The following is a 15,703-nucleotide window of genomic DNA, read 5'->3' as shown; positions in this document are numbered from 1 at the left end:
GAGGGTAACGCAGCTTATATGTTTGGTCCTGCATCATTGGGTCTATGTGTGGGTGGCTTAGATTCTTAAAATACGTAACAGTCCCTCCTTGGTCATCTTAGATGACCATACAATAATATTTTAAATCATAAACACCATTTACCACACCGAAAACATAGTCAAAGTAGGATCAATCATCAACACCATCAACCGTCGCGGAAAGACCTCTTGAAGAGAGGGGAAAAACCACTACGCGTCCCCATAATACTGAGACGGCATTCACGTTGTGGGTCTTATTGGAAATACAGGTCATTATTTAACAATACAACAATGAACACAAATCTTGTTAACATACAATCACATGGCCAAACAGCACACAAACAAAACTATCCATAGAAATCCTGAGCTAATACTTTTTGGTCATGTGCTACAAGGTCATACAATTTTCATCATGTGCAAAAGTAAAGTAAAAATTGGTAGTCATAATACAATTTTAAAAAATTCAAGATTATTGATAGCCTAGCATGGATTCGGGTGGTTCAGGTGATCTTCGTGCATTGGTTCGCTGTTGCATGTGGGTGGTTTGGGCATGGATTCTGTCGCCGTCGGGCCTGTAGTTCATGAACCCAAGACTCGTCCCTCCTTGTCAAGGGCTCAACTCAGAGAGGTTACTCCTACATCATGGGAGCCTCCAAACAGGTTCTCCGTCGTCGTCGTGTCAGCAACAGGTGGCCTGTAAACAACCGTCTCAAAGATCAACAGTACCATTATCAATGCAGCGATTCAGAAATAACGGGTTGCACTCGCAACCAAGCAATACTACCAAATAATAAACATAGTCTGGTATGGTTGTTTTAAAATGTGTTATTTAAGTAAATCCGGGATATTGATTATCTTAAATACAGTCGATTCTACTAGAATAGTATAGGTGTTGACTATTCTACATATTGCAGCTGGATAGGGTCGGGCCCCTCAGGTAATGTAAGCCTGAATGGCACTTGGCACTTCTGTAGCGCCCACTGCTGTGGTGATCAGCAGATGCAGTAGCCCTCGTGCGCAGGGAATACAACGGCAGCCGGTGACAATTAACACGGTCTCTGCATTTATTCCCGCGACGGGCACTTACTGGATTCTGCCTTTCCACCTCCCAGACATATTCTCCATCCATCCTGTGAAAGGGTCATTAATGCCGGAGTTCTCTGCCAATTCTAACCTGAGGGATTGTAATCATACCAGTGCCCTGGCCACCAACCCATCCGGTGCGATTCAAATCCTGCTGTTATTTGATCTCCTCATGTGACTGTTAGTCCTTGCTCGGCGGTGGTAGTTTGTAGGATCCGGGTGGGTCTGCATCTGGTTCTGGAACTTTTTGCTTCTATTGCAGAAATACAAACTCATGTACAGCAGTTAGTTGTTCAAAAACATATTTCCATGAATTCTAATTTTAATTGTTTTACAGTATCTACTTTGGTTTAATTTCACACTACATCCCTCCTTGCGCATTGCTTCAGCTATGTGCATTGAATGACAACCAAAGATAACAACACCGTAGTTCAACCAAGTTGCTATAACCAAAAAGATGTAAAAGGGAATTAACAATGTTAAAATTTGCATGTTCAATATCACTTCTGTGTGAACCGTATCTCATAATAACAGTTACCTTCATCATACTACCCGATTGTCCTACACTAACTATGCATATTGGATGACCTAATCTTCATTTATTCTACCTATTGCTCGCATTTGATGTTGTCCACACTTTGATTCACTCCTATGTACATCGCATACCACATCAAACGTGAATACGCCTTATTCTCTGCACAATATCCTATTGCGCCACTTTCTGCATACCACATCAAACGTGAATATGTCTTAGCAAAGTGAAGTAAAGTAAAACTCAGTTTTATCTTTACTTATTTTATAGCTACACATGTCCCGGACACGTTCATTACTATTTCCAAAACAGTTTTTTTAGCTACGCAGGTCCCAGACCTAACTATACCATTACATGAACAGTATTTATTATTATAATTATCTAGTTTTTTGTTGGTCAACATCAAATCGATACATTAATTCAACCCTCTGACTTACTGACCCACCCGATTTCTCCCCGTGTGAGCCCGCGAATGACAACTCTCCCGGGGCCTCCCCATGAGCCCCACCGCCACCACTCCCCGTGTGAGCCCGCGATTGTACTCTCCCGGAGCCTCCCATTGAGCTCCACCGTTACCACCTCAGAACTCTCCCGGCAGCGATTACCATACGTGGGTTTGTGGTTAGGATCAGCTAGGAGAACACTCTCGCACGTGCTAAGGCACATCTCCAATCTCTCTTTACTTTAGAGCATCAGTTTACCATACCGAAAATACTTTATACAAATAAAGTCTCGTTAAAGCTATTCCTTTGGATTCGACCCCTCTTTCCAAGAAGTACATTGCAATTTGGTGACGCCCTGACGTGATTGGAAAGTTCCGGACCGAGACTTGCGACCGCGGGGCCGTCGGGAGCAGTACAAGCTACTTACAGGCGCCACAAGAAAGGTAAACAGAACCTGTTGTCCATGACTAAACTCTGTATAGTTAGATTAGTAACATTAGGTGAATAGCTTGTACTGCCTTCGACTGGTTGCGGGGACGTGTAATCTCGGACTGGTTTAAATTCATACAGCCGGTTAGACGAACGGCCTAGGATACGCTAACAGATTGAAATTGAATAACGAGCTCACGAAGTAAAGGGCTGGGAGTGTGTTTTATATGGGTTTGTAGATAGACTGTATCCAATCCTGATTAGATCTAAATGTTTGTACCAACGTGGGAGACGTATTACCTGTGGTTAAGTGTTATTTATTTGGTGATAAGCTTCGAGTTCAGCCGGGCCACCATAAGGTATATTTATTACCGACCATAAACTTCCGAACTCTTACGGCGGGGCGAGGAAAGGTCAGGTTTTTAACGTTAATCTAGCTTAGTTGCATATTGAACCGGAGGCTTGGCCGGCGTTAGCCAAGGAGTTCAAATCTAATTGATTCCTCACAGCCCGGTTCATGTAACATCTAATGTGCAATTTTGGTTAGTATAAAACGCAGCCGTAGAGGTAGCACTTACGCAGTACAACCCATCTGCTATCAAGTCCCTCGCTAACCCGCCGTGGGGACAAACTTGCTGGAATCTCATACTTCTTATAGAGATCCAAAACTAGTTTGTTTCTGCAGCATTTTGGATGTACCACGTGGTGTACGATTTAAAGGGACAACGCGTCTTGGAAACGTGCGTTTCCTTTGTTCGTACCTCCACAGTCTTTGTAGTCGGAGCCCTTTTTGAAACAAACGCCATTGCTCAAGAGCAACAGGGGGCCTCGACTTAAGTGTTACATTCTCTCTCTCTCTCTCTCTCTCTCTCTCTCTCTCTCTCTCTCTCTCTCTCTCTCTCTCTCTCTCTCTCTCTCTCTCTCTCTCTCTCTCTCTCTCTCTCTCTCTCTCTCAGCACACACTTATTGAAGACAACAAGTGTCATTTTTGACCTGGGTGTTTTGATAAGGCAATGGTAGCCTGCACAAAGGGACCCCCGGTGTGCTCTGTCTGTCTCTAGAAATATGTTCTCTCTCCATAAAAATATTCCCTTAAAAATCCATCTGTTTCAAATAATAACAATGTTTTGGCAGTTACTTATTCAGCCAATTGTACATAATTGTCACATTTCACTAGTCAATAGCTGGAAGTATTATATTGTATATTTCATTCCAATATTTGAGGTATTCCGCACGCTCATTAAGTGCCCTCATCCTCTACGAATCAATAAATCCATAGCATTAAGTTGAAAACCATCGGTAAAGCAATAGTTTCTGACGCATAATATTTTGGCTATAGTTTTGTAACTAATAGAATTCAACATCTATGGGAGAACAATATTTATGTATACATGTGATAAATCTGTAAATCCACTTTGTTTGTACAGACATATTGCTTTTGGGCAACCAGGAAGGTTGTTCCACAGTTTCAATATGGAATATTGAAAAGTAATTAACGTTGTACAATCTTGTAACTCCCAATTCCTCGCTCTTTCTCTCTGTCTGCCTGCCTGTCTAAAGATAGGCCCTCCCTCACCCCTTAAATTCCTTCCCCATCCTTTAGTCCCTATCTCCAACCCCCCCCCCCTCATAAAGACCCCCCCTCATAAAGACCCCCCCCCCCCTTCCCCAGAGAATAGAACGAACCCCCACCCTTCCCACATCACCTCTCTCTATCTCTCTCTCTATGTCGCTATTTTTTAACAACAATGACTTCTATTTGTAGTTCCCCTTATCATCCAAGGATCTCATAGGGCTATCTGTGTACATATAAATTTACACACAGCGCAGAGCCATAGTGTATTGAGAACACAAACTGTGGTTAAGTGGTAGCCTTATGTTATAAGGTACCACAATTCTCAGCCGGACAGATAGAACTCAAAGAAGTTTCTGTAGTCGGCTGATACGCATGTAGTTTGCACCGCAGCCATATTTGTAGTTCTTGTAATTCCCCCTACTCGTTAACACGAGATGTTTCCCAATTACATCTCAACATCTCCAAATGTACCACAAAAATATAACTATTATGAGTCCCAACTAGACGACCCCCAGCTTTCCAAGTAGCCGATCTCTTGCATTCGTACTAAATTTGTTCTCTTTTCTCGTCAGGCCTTGGCAACCCGAGCAGTAATGGATGCCCGACATTCATCATTTTTAATCGTTAACATTACTACAAATATTCTCTTTTCTAATCAGGGAGTGGCAACACAACGATCAGTTGCCCACGATCATCATTTTACTTCTGTGCATAAAATATTAATTCTCATTTCTCTTTAGGAGGTGGCAACACAAGCAACACAAGGTGGCAACACAAGCATTATAGTTGCCAAACACTCATCTTTTTACTTCTCTGCATTGATCTTAATTCTTTCTCTCTCCAGGAAATGGCAGTATAAGAACGAATGCCAAACACACGGACAGTAATTATTATTTTTTTTTTTTTTCAGGTTGCTGAGCGCTTCTGTCTATTCAACATGCGTTTTGTGTAGCAAGACAGGTAGAGAACCAGGCTGGTTCAAATAGACACGGGGTTCAACTGCTAGAATAATATGTCTAATTAATAAATGGTGCACATGGTTTTAAACGGTGCCCAAGGAGGGAGTTAGCTCAACTGCGGTAGACACAATTACAATACGTTTTTTGCGAATATTAAAGGTACATGGGTTAAATTCTACAATAATCAGCTACTACAGACGAATAGACTGAATAACACTGCGTGAGGTGTTCAAGGGTCAACTATTGCTTCCATTGGAGCGATTGCAATAGATATAATATCATACCACCAATATGCATGCAATATCTTGTATTCAACAATTAGGAATGCCGGATTCCAGAACCGAAAGAAGTCCTACAAAAGGACACCAACCCAGGGGTCTTGCATCAAACCAGATCCCTATACGACAGTTACACGGTGATCTTAAGATAGGAATAATTATCTAAACTCCGCATCATGAACGGTTAGCCTTTAAAGTTGTCCATAGCATGCATACCGCTCGTCCACAGAAGTCCGGGGATTAACCAGGCCTGGGAATTCTTATTAGAAGAGTTTTGGGACAACCTGCCTCATAGGAGAGCAGAAGAGTCCCCCCCAATAGAGGATCCTGAGGACAAGCGGTAGAAATGCATAGTTCAACAAACCTGACGAGGTCCAAAAATGCCAAAATAAGAACGATTAAAATATATATTGCAAACTATAAAAAACGTTACGGTAACAACAGAAGTATGATGCCTAATATTGAAATGCAGATTTTTAATATTAAGATATTTTTGATAATGTTCAAATTTAAGTTTTGTATGTTTGTATTTTCCCATGTGGTCTTGTCACCCTGTTATTCTGCAGGGTCGTTCAAAATCCTTTGAGGTTAGTGGAAATCAGTTCTCACTCTGTTCCTTTGTTGTCCTGTGTTGGTTTGGGCCCGATATCCTTTATCCCCAGAGAAGCGCAGAGAAACGCAAGTGATAAGGAACGGCCAACCCCATATTTATGACATCTTAAGGAATGATGACTTAGATGACCATATGGTTAAAAAAGGCTTTTGGTTTGTTGTGAGGCAGCTGTCCTCAGCAACACTTCTGAATGTGTAAGAACTCCTTGCCACTCAGCAGACCTCTCTGCGGACCCTTTAGAAAATGAAGGGCTCCACAGGAAAAAATCCCATCTGAGGTCTCAAATTGTTGAATAATATGCTTATTTTTAGGTCTGTTGATGCATGTTATGATGCATCTTCGTTCGTGCTTTTCTTACGAATGTGTATATAGAGATAAAATGAAAATAAAAATAAGTAAAATATAGAATGAAAACAAATGGTGGATTCATATACCATGTGTAAATTTCCTCTTGTGTGTGCCAGAGCCACCAAAATAATGGAGGTTACTCGACTGTTACATACACGAGGGGATATTGAAAGCATACCACATATAAAACTAAGATAATTAGAAAATGGTTCATTATAATTAACTTTCAATAACTTTGCTTTATCCAATAACTTCTGAATTTTTATTTTAGGTTCAGGTTTTGTTTTGTTTTAAAATATCACCCTATATTTAATGCCCAGATGTGCATATAGTGTAGGACAATCGGGTAGTATAATAAAGGTAGCTGTTGGAACCAGATACGGTTACAAAGAAGTGATATTGAACATACAAATTTCAACTTTCTAATTTCCCTTTTTTCATCTTTTTAGGTTTATAAGATAGGAAAGGGCTTAGCAATACATCTGCTCGCCAGGGACAACATAGGCTCAATTTAGATTCAGCAGTAGAGGGTTAACCTTTCAAATGCCACTGCTACTGCTGTAACGCTTTGATACAACGTCAGAGTCTCATAGTCTGATATTTATTTTTACTCTGATAAGTTACGGCGCATCTGACTTATGAAACATTTATGGTTTACTGCATTTAACAACAGCGTGGTCTCAAGACGGCTGCATAGACCCACAACTATCGACCTTTGGTTTTGTATGTACTGGTCTTCATATATCTTCATAATGGATTGGTTTAGGTACAGATGATTAAGGAAAGGAACTTCAACTTTATTGCACTACACCGTTGTTAGGATTGGTTAATTCTAATGCGCATGGCTGAAGCAATGCGCAAGGAGGGATGTAGTGTGAATATTAAATCAAGGTTGAAGGTTGAAATCAGCTCAGAATAAGGAATGGGACACTCAAAACAAAAATTTAAAATCCGCACAAGCACTAAATAGATCAATTATAATGCAAACATGTTTGAAACGCATACAATTTTCAGGTCCTATGTTTCCAGAAGCAAGGTGAGTACAGTGTATCACTCTGACACAGCTAACTTTGCACCTAATGCTTACGGTTAGATTCATGCTTACACTTACATTTCTAGGGTCCCATAATGGACTTCCATTAGAACAATTAAAAATAGAATTATAGGAAATGTTTTTGAACAACTAACTGCTGTACTTGAGTTTGTATTTCTACAATAGAAACAAAAGTTCCAGAACCAGATGCAGACACACCCGGAGCCGATAAACTGCCTCCGCCGAGCAAGGAGCAGTCACGCGAGATCAAATAACGGCAGGAGTTGAATTGGTTCTGTTTTGCTTGTCCACCATATAAAAATTATGTATATATATATTGTTTAGATAAATTACATGTATCACAATCAGCAACACTTCGTTCAGTTTAACAGATAAAGTTAAAAGGAATATGTATATATATGGAAATGTTATTGACAGAGCAAGGAGGGATAAATGCGATAGGCACAACGTGTTGTAGGCCAACTTTATCCCCAATAACACAGCTCTGGATGGGTTGCTGGCATAATTACAATCCCTCAGGTTAGAATTGGCAGAGAACTCCGGCATTAATGACCCTTTCACAGGTTGGATGGAGAATATGTTTGGGAGGTGGAAAAGCATGATCCAGTAAGTGCCCGTCGCGGGAATAAATGCAGAGACCGTGTTAATTGTCACCGGCTGCCGTTGTATTCCCTGCGCACGAGGGCTACTGCATCTGCTGATCCCCACAGCAGTGGGCGCTACAGAAGCGCCAAGTGCCATTCAGGCTTACATGGGGATCAGATATGATCCGATGAAAGTGAATGATACATCACCTGAGGGGCCCGACCATATCCAGCTGTAATATGTAGAATAGTCAACACCTATACTATTCTAGTAGAAGCGCCTGTATATAAGATAATCAATATCCCGGATTTACTTGAATAACACATTTCCAACAACCATACCAGGCTGTTTGTTATTGTATAGTGTTGCGAATGCAACCCGTTATTTCTGAATCGCTGCATTGATAATGGTACTGTTGATCTTCCTTGAGACGATTGTTTTACAGGCCACCTGTTGCTGACACGACGACGGAGAACCTGTGGGGAGGCTCCCATAGTGTAGGAGTAACCTCTCTGAGATGAGCCCTTGACAAGGAGGGACGAGTCTTGGGTTCATGAATTACAGACCCGACGGCGACAGAAAAAACAATGACTACAGTAATAACATCGCCCAAAACCACCCACAGGAACCGGCACACCAATACACGAAGATCACCTGAACCCCCCAAATCCATGTTAGCTTATCAATCCTTTTGAAATTTTAAAAATTGTATTATGACCACCAATTTTTACGTTACTTTTGCACCTGTTGAATATTTTATGACCTTGTAGCACATGACCAAAAGTATTACCTCAGGATTTCTATTGATAGTTTTGTTTGTGTGCTGTTTGGCCATGTGATTGTATGATAACAAGATTCATGTTCATTGTTGTATTGTTAAATAATGACCTGTATTTTCAACAAGACCCACAACGTGAATGCCGTCTCTATTATGGGGACGCGTAGTGGTTTTTCCCCTCTCTTCAAGAGGTCTTTCCGCGACGGTTGATGGTGTTGATGATAGATTCTACTTTGACTATGTTTTCGGTGTGGTAAATGGTGTTTATGATCTAAAATATTATTGTATGGTCATCTAAGATGACCAAGGAGGGACTGTTACGTATTTTAGGAACACAAGCTGTATTTCCCTCACTTAACCAATAGGGGGTAGGACCAAATATATAAGCCGTAAATACTACACATAGCCACAAGGGAAAGCAGTACATTACTGAAGGCTGCAATAGATACTTTAGCCACAGAGGGCAGCATCACAGACCAGGCGAGGAAAACCGAGGATTACGTCACACCGGTTCCTCTCCAAGTCTTCCGGTCCTCGCTGAGTCCATAAAGAAGACCACCTGGCCACAAACTTTAGAACTCTCCCGGCAGCGATTACCATACGTGGGTTTGTGGTTAGGATCAGCTAGGAGAACACTCTCGCACGTGCTAAGGCACATCTCCAATCTCTCTTTACTTCAGAGCATCAGTTTACCATACCGAAAATACTTTATACAAATAAAGTCTCGTTAAAGCTATTCCTTTGGATTCGACCCCTCTTTCCAAGAAGTACATTGCAGAATCACAAACGACTTTGACGGGTTCTGCGACGTCTCTGGTTCTTCCACTTTCACATCAACCTCAAGTCGACTGAACTGCGCGCTGCCTGCTGCCGGCTGCCCGCTGCCGGGCGATGGTGCCTCGCGGCATGTCGCAGTTCATGTAGCCTACTTCAGCGAGTCAAACCAAAGTTCCTTTCCCCCCAATTCCTTCTCAACCATGGCTCAGATAACCCCCACGACAGTCTCGTTGTGGAAATACAAGACACGTCAAAGAACCGACAAGAAACACTTGCGTTACAGTGTGTGTATTCACATTGATGTGGACGTTGAAGAACCAGGAACGTCGGAATATCGGCTCACACAGCTTTTGGCCGTGATAATATGTATTATATGATATAGATATCTGTGTAGGCTATATGATAATATTTAGATATAGAGCTCCAGGACTCCCGTGTGTTCTAGAATATTTACAGAACACGGCTAAAGGCTGTGTGCGCCTCGCCATTGCGATACATCCACTGTAAACAGAGCGCATGGTACCGTCCCTGGCTGCAAGCTGCTCTGGGCCACACCCCCACCCTCCTCCTTGACACGCCCACCGAAACAGCGCATTTGGGGGAAGCTCAATGTGCGACTGGCTCGGAGTGGCTGTAACTCTGCACCACGGCTGAATTTCAGGAACGTCTTTGAATACTGTGTTAGTTGCCCACTAATACCTATATTAAAGAATACATAAAATAGCATGTCATGGGACCTTTAAAGTCACCTGGTTGCAGGTTAAAGTCACCTCGTTGGATCTTGAAGTGATAGTCGCAATTGAAATTCACCTAGTTACATGTTAAAGGCTCCTAGTTGAATGTTAAATACACCTGGTCACAGCTAAAAGTCACTTAGTTGCAGGTTAAAGTCACACGGTTTCAGATCAAAGTCACCTGGTCGCATGTTAAAGTCACCTGGTTGCATATAAGTGGTTCCATGTTACATTCACATAGTTGCAGGTTATAGTCACCTGGTCGCATGTTTAAGGCACCTGTTCACAGCTTAAAGTCACCCAGTTGCAGGTTAAAGTCACCTTGTTGCATGTTAAAGTGCAGGTTAAAGTCACCTAGTTGCAAGATAAAGTCTCCTGGTCACATGTTAAAGTCACCTGGTCACATGTTAAAGGCACCTGGTCACATGTTAAAGTCTCCTGGTCACGTGTTAAAGTCTCCTGGTCACGTGTTAAAGGCACCTGGTCACGTGTTAAAGGCACCTGGTCACGTGTTAAAGGCACCTGGTCACATGTTAAAGGCACCTGGTCACAGCACAAAGCTAAAAGGCCGGTGTGCCAGGGTTCCCAACTGCCCGCTCCGTTGAATGACCATATAAGGCATCTGGTGCCACTTCAATAAAGTGAAAGAGAGAGAAGAGAGAAGAGAGAAAGCAAGAAAGAGAACGATAATTTAGAGATAAAGTATTCTTAAAGAGCTACTGACCCCTGCCCTACCCCGTCACATAAACACTTTTTATCCTTTCTTTATCTCTCCTTCATGCTTTCTCTCCCCTCCTCTCTTTTGCCCTTTCTCCCCTCCGATGTGATTTGCCTCCTCTTTTTCCCCTCCATGCGAGGTAAATAGCTCTCCTAGAAATATCCCTCCCGCCCTCTCTCTCTCTCTCTCTCTCTCTCTCTCTCTCTCTCTCTCTCTCTCTCTCTCTCTCTCTCTCTCTCTCTCTCTCTCTCTCTCTCTCTCTCTCTCTCTCTCTCTCACCAGTGATAAGAGAGCAGATGTATTTGACTTCAGTCACTTCAGGAACCAGAGCCACCAGAGCAGAATGATAGGAGAGCACTTTCTACACTTTCTCTCTCTCCCTCCCTCTCTCTCTCTCTCTCTCTCTCTCTCTCTCTCTCTCTCTCTCTCTCTCTCTCCCTCTCTCTCTCTCTCTCTCTCTCTCTCTCTTTCCCGATATGGATGCTTGAAGATTGAAGGGTTGGTCTTTCAGATACCTTGTAGTCTCTCTCTGTAGTCTCATTCCTTTTTTTGTTTCTCAAGTTCTTCAACAACACTCCCTTCTGTAGTCCTTATCCTTCACTCCTACCAATCTATTCTCTCTCACTGTATTTCTTCTTTGTGCATGTATCTTCTTTACTGTTTCTTTGTCAGGGGTTTTGTCTTCAAAGAACTGATCGTCATCAAGAGAAACCGTTTGGTCTCAGAAGAAAAACTAGAGATAAAATTCCTGAATTTCCTCAATTAAATCAAAGAAGAAGAGGGAGGAAGAAGGAGACGGAGGCATAGAAGATCAAGACATGGAATTATCTTTGCCTTAAAATCCTACAACACTCTGCTGGAACCATGGATGTTCTCCCTGCTAGGCACTAAGCAGGGGGTTGTGTAACAGTGCGACACCTCAACACAACAAGGTGTGCCTTCCCTGAGAATCACACTGAGGAACTTCCTGTTGATCTGTTGGACCTCCTGGGACATCGGGAGCTGAAAGTTCCAAGAACTTTTGGAGGTTTTCCCACGTCCGACTCCCAAGTCTTAATCAAGGCTTTGCTCCAGCCCAGAGCCTCCCAATGTTCTCCCTGGGGGTTACAGTGTAACCAGGGCCGACCTTTGACCCCATAGTGCTGAACCCGGTCACACTGACCCCTGCGACCAACGTGCCGAGACCTCAGCACCATGAGAGGAATCCAGCTTCTCACGATGCTTCTGATTGGCTGCCTGTGGGTGGCAGGACATGCCAGCAGGGAGAGAGGAGGGAGACTACGCAGCCAGAGGAGAGGGAAGACGGCGGTAGGCGGAGGTGTGGAGAAGAAGAGGAGGCTCCAGCGCCTGCAGCAGGGACCCTGCAGCTACACCTTCATCCTGCCCGAGCTGGGTGCCCTCTCAGACCCCCGGCCGCTGGCGGAGGGTGCGGTGGTGGGGCGTGGTGCCCAGCGGGACGCCCCCACCCCCGGGTGGGAAGGGCCCCCCACGGAGCTCCGCCGCATGTCCCCGGGGAAGCTGCAGCACCTGGAGAGCGCCATGAGGAACACCTCACAGTGGCTGCAGAAGGTAGGAGACCCCGGTCCACTCGGACCCTGGAGAGACAGAACCCTGGACTCGGGTCCAGGGTTCGATCCCAACCCCAACCTATCCAGTGTCTAGTACGTCTCGATCGTATAATCCATCTGACGCCCCATCTGACTAGACTATCCTCACAGTCTGAAGTTAACCCACGGGCCATGTCAATACTTATTCGGTATTTGCATCAAAAGATTTCCGTCCGTACCTACAGCACAGTTTTCCGAACGCCGTCCATCCACACTGAAACAGCGATTTCACACTTTCAGTTCATGCTCAGACTAAGGATGTTTGGATCACATCACAATCGTATGTCCGCAATTTGACCATGGTAGAGTCTCACTTTAGGATCCCTCTGGGTCGGCTTGACTGAAACACGTGGATGTCTTTATTCCAGGTTATCTAGTGTGGGAACTCCTCTCTCATCGATGCGCCTCTCCCCAACTCTCCTCCCTCCTCCCTTCCCCCCCCTCCTCCCGCCCTATCCTCCCGTTTCCTCTCCTCCTCTCTTCCCCTCTTCCCACCTTTCCCCTTTTCTCCTCCCCTCATCTCCTTCTATCCTACTTGCCGCACCCTCTCCTCTGTTCTCCCCCCCCCCCCCCCCCCCCCCCTTCTTCCAAAACTCCTATTCTCTCTCACCACCCCCTGGAGACGGCGGAGGAGGAGGGGTCGTATTACGAAGCGGTTATGGTCTGGAATGGAACACTCACTCCTGAGATTATTCCAATCAGGATGGAGGACAATGAGAGCAGAAACTCTGGTGTAGCTGTGAAACTCTTTCAGTTTGTGTGTGTGTGTGTGTGTGTGTGTGTGTGTGTGTGTGTGTGTGTGTGTGTGTGTGTGTGTGTGTGTGTGTGGGTGTGTGTGTGTGTGTGCGTGTGCGTGTGTGTGTGCATGTTCATTGTGATAATACAATGAAGTTGGTCAACCGGGGACTTGTTTCGCTTTCTGCCAAATTACTTTAGAGAGAGAGGGAAGAAGAGAGGGAGAGAAAGAGAATGACAAAGAGGGGGAGCGAGAAAGAGAGAAAGTGATATAGAGAGAAAGAGAGAGAGAAAGAGAATGAGAACGAGGGAGAGGGAGAAAGAGATGAGAAAGGATGAAAGAGACAGAGAGCGAGGCACGTTTCAAAACTCTGCCTTTGTGTATATACCACTGCTCCTGTAAATGGATGAAAGTACGTGTGGGTCTGTGTATATGTGTGCGTAAGTAGACATGTGTATGAATGGGTGAATGGGTGTCAGTGAGTGACAGTAAGTTAGTCCTGTGCGTGGCTAGACGTTTCTGTATCCCCAGGGAGTGGGCGAGGATTGGAGAGGCTGAGGTTTATTTTGAATTGTAGTTATACTCGCTGCTCTATCTATATCCTGTCAGCCGGACCTGACAAACAGAAAGGGCTTTCTATTCACACACACAGACACACACACACACACACACACACACACACACACACACACACACACACACACACACACACACACACACACACACACACACACACACACACACATACACACATATACATAATGCCCCCCCCCAAACCACACACACACACACACACGGTTCCCAGAGGACAACGGTCATTACGGGGTTCATGTGTCAATTAGTTTTTCCCAGAGAATCACCCTGTGCCGTTGGCATAGCAAAAAACCTGAAGCATTCCCCTACTTTGTATATGCATGTGTGTATGTGTTTTCGTATATGTTTGTTTATATATGTTGTGTGTGTGTGTGTGTGTGTTGGTCTATATGTGTGCTTATGTGTGTCTGTGTTTTAGTGTGTGTGTGTGTGTGTGTGTGTGTGTGTGTGTGTGTGTGTGTGTGTGTGTGTGTGTGTGTGTGTGTGTGTGTGTGTGTGTGTGTGTGTGTGTGTGTCTACATTTCTCTCCAGCTCATATCTCAGGTCTGAGGGGGGACTCCCTTTGTAAGGAAAGGTCAGTGTTAACACACACTCATAACATAAGTCCAAAACATCTAACCCTTATCCAATCAAGACCCGCGGTCTGAGAGCCCAGCCAATCAGAGAGCCAACCTAAACAACAACGCTGGGTAACTCTGGGTTAAGACCAAATATGTGCTCCAGCAAGACAAATTGTCCTTTGGTAATCGGGTAACAGCGTTAAACTTTATGAAACGCTCACACAGCAGGCAGCTCCAGATGGGGCTGATAATCAATCAGAGGCGAGCCTCTCTGTGTTTGTGTTCGGCTGAAGTGACGCCAGAGTGACCTCAGAGCCTCAAACGGCCAATGGGAGCAAATGGCGCTACCATGTAGCGTATAGCTTGAGGTAGCATATAGCTTAGCGTAGCATGGTAAACGCTGAACCTATTGCTGTGGGACAAGGGCCACTCTGTCTCAAGGCACTATTACTATTGCATTTTTATGGTATTATTATATTGTTATTGCTTTATTATTATTCATATTTTATACTCTTGATGAACAAGAGAGAAGGCTGGATGCAAATAAAGTTTTCCATTCTCTAGAACTTTATTGTACACTTTTTGTGTACAAGAGAGTTTTTGCAAAAGCTACTTTTTGTAGCATTCTAGGGACTTTGTGTCTTGGAACCAGACAGCGGACAGCTGTGATGTCATATGTTTCCTTATTCCTATCCTCCTCCTCCTTCCCTCCTTTATGCCTCTCCTCCTCTCCTCCTCTCCTCCTCTCCTCCTCTCCTCCTCTTCTCTCCTCTGCTGCTGCTCTTCCTCTCATCTCCTCCTCTCATCCTCCTCCTCCACTCCTCTATTCCATTACTCCTCCTCCTGCTCCTCCTTCCCTCCTCCTCTCCTCCTATCCTCCTCTTTTCCTCCTCTCCTCCTTTCCTCTTCTCCTCCTCTCCTCCTCTTCTCCTTTCCTCTTCTCCTCCTCTCCTCCTCTTCTCCTTTCCTCTTCTCCTCCTCTCCTCCTCTTCTCCTTTCCTCTTCTCCTCCTCTCCTCCTCTCCTCCTCTCCTCCTCTCCTCTTCTCCTCCTCTCCTCCTCTCCTCCTCTCCTCCTCTCCTCCTCTTCTCTCCTCTGCTGCTGCTCTTCCTCTCATCTCCTCCTCTCATCCTCCTCCTCCACTCCTCTATTCCATTACTCCTCCTCCTGCTCCTCCTTCCCTCCTCGGCCCTCTGCTGCCCCTCCTCCTCTCCTCCTCTCCTCCTCCTCTTCTCCTTTCCTCTTCTCCTCCTCTCCTCCTCTCCTCCTCTTCTCCTTTCCT

At 44.4% G+C, this 15,703-nt stretch overlaps 1 protein-coding gene across 1 annotated transcript in view; it reads left to right on the top strand.

The window, feature by feature from the left end:
• Nucleotides 1-11,232: 11,232 nt before the first annotated feature.
• angpt4 (angiopoietin 4) overlaps nt 11,233-15,703 on the top strand; it is a 15,181-nt gene continuing 10,710 nt past the window's right edge. Inside the window, exon 1 of the mRNA XM_030375525.1 lies at nt 11,233-12,494. Coding sequence (XP_030231385.1) covers nt 12,120-12,494 — 375 coding nt within the window. The 5' untranslated portion in view covers nt 11,233-12,119. The remainder of the gene's footprint in view (nt 12,495-15,703) is intronic.

The sequence above is a fragment of the Gadus morhua genome, chromosome 13 (assembly GCF_902167405.1).
Source record: "Gadus morhua chromosome 13, gadMor3.0, whole genome shotgun sequence".
NCBI lineage: Eukaryota > Metazoa > Chordata > Actinopteri > Gadiformes > Gadidae > Gadus > Gadus morhua.
This window is presented reverse-complemented; position numbering and strand designations above follow the sequence as displayed.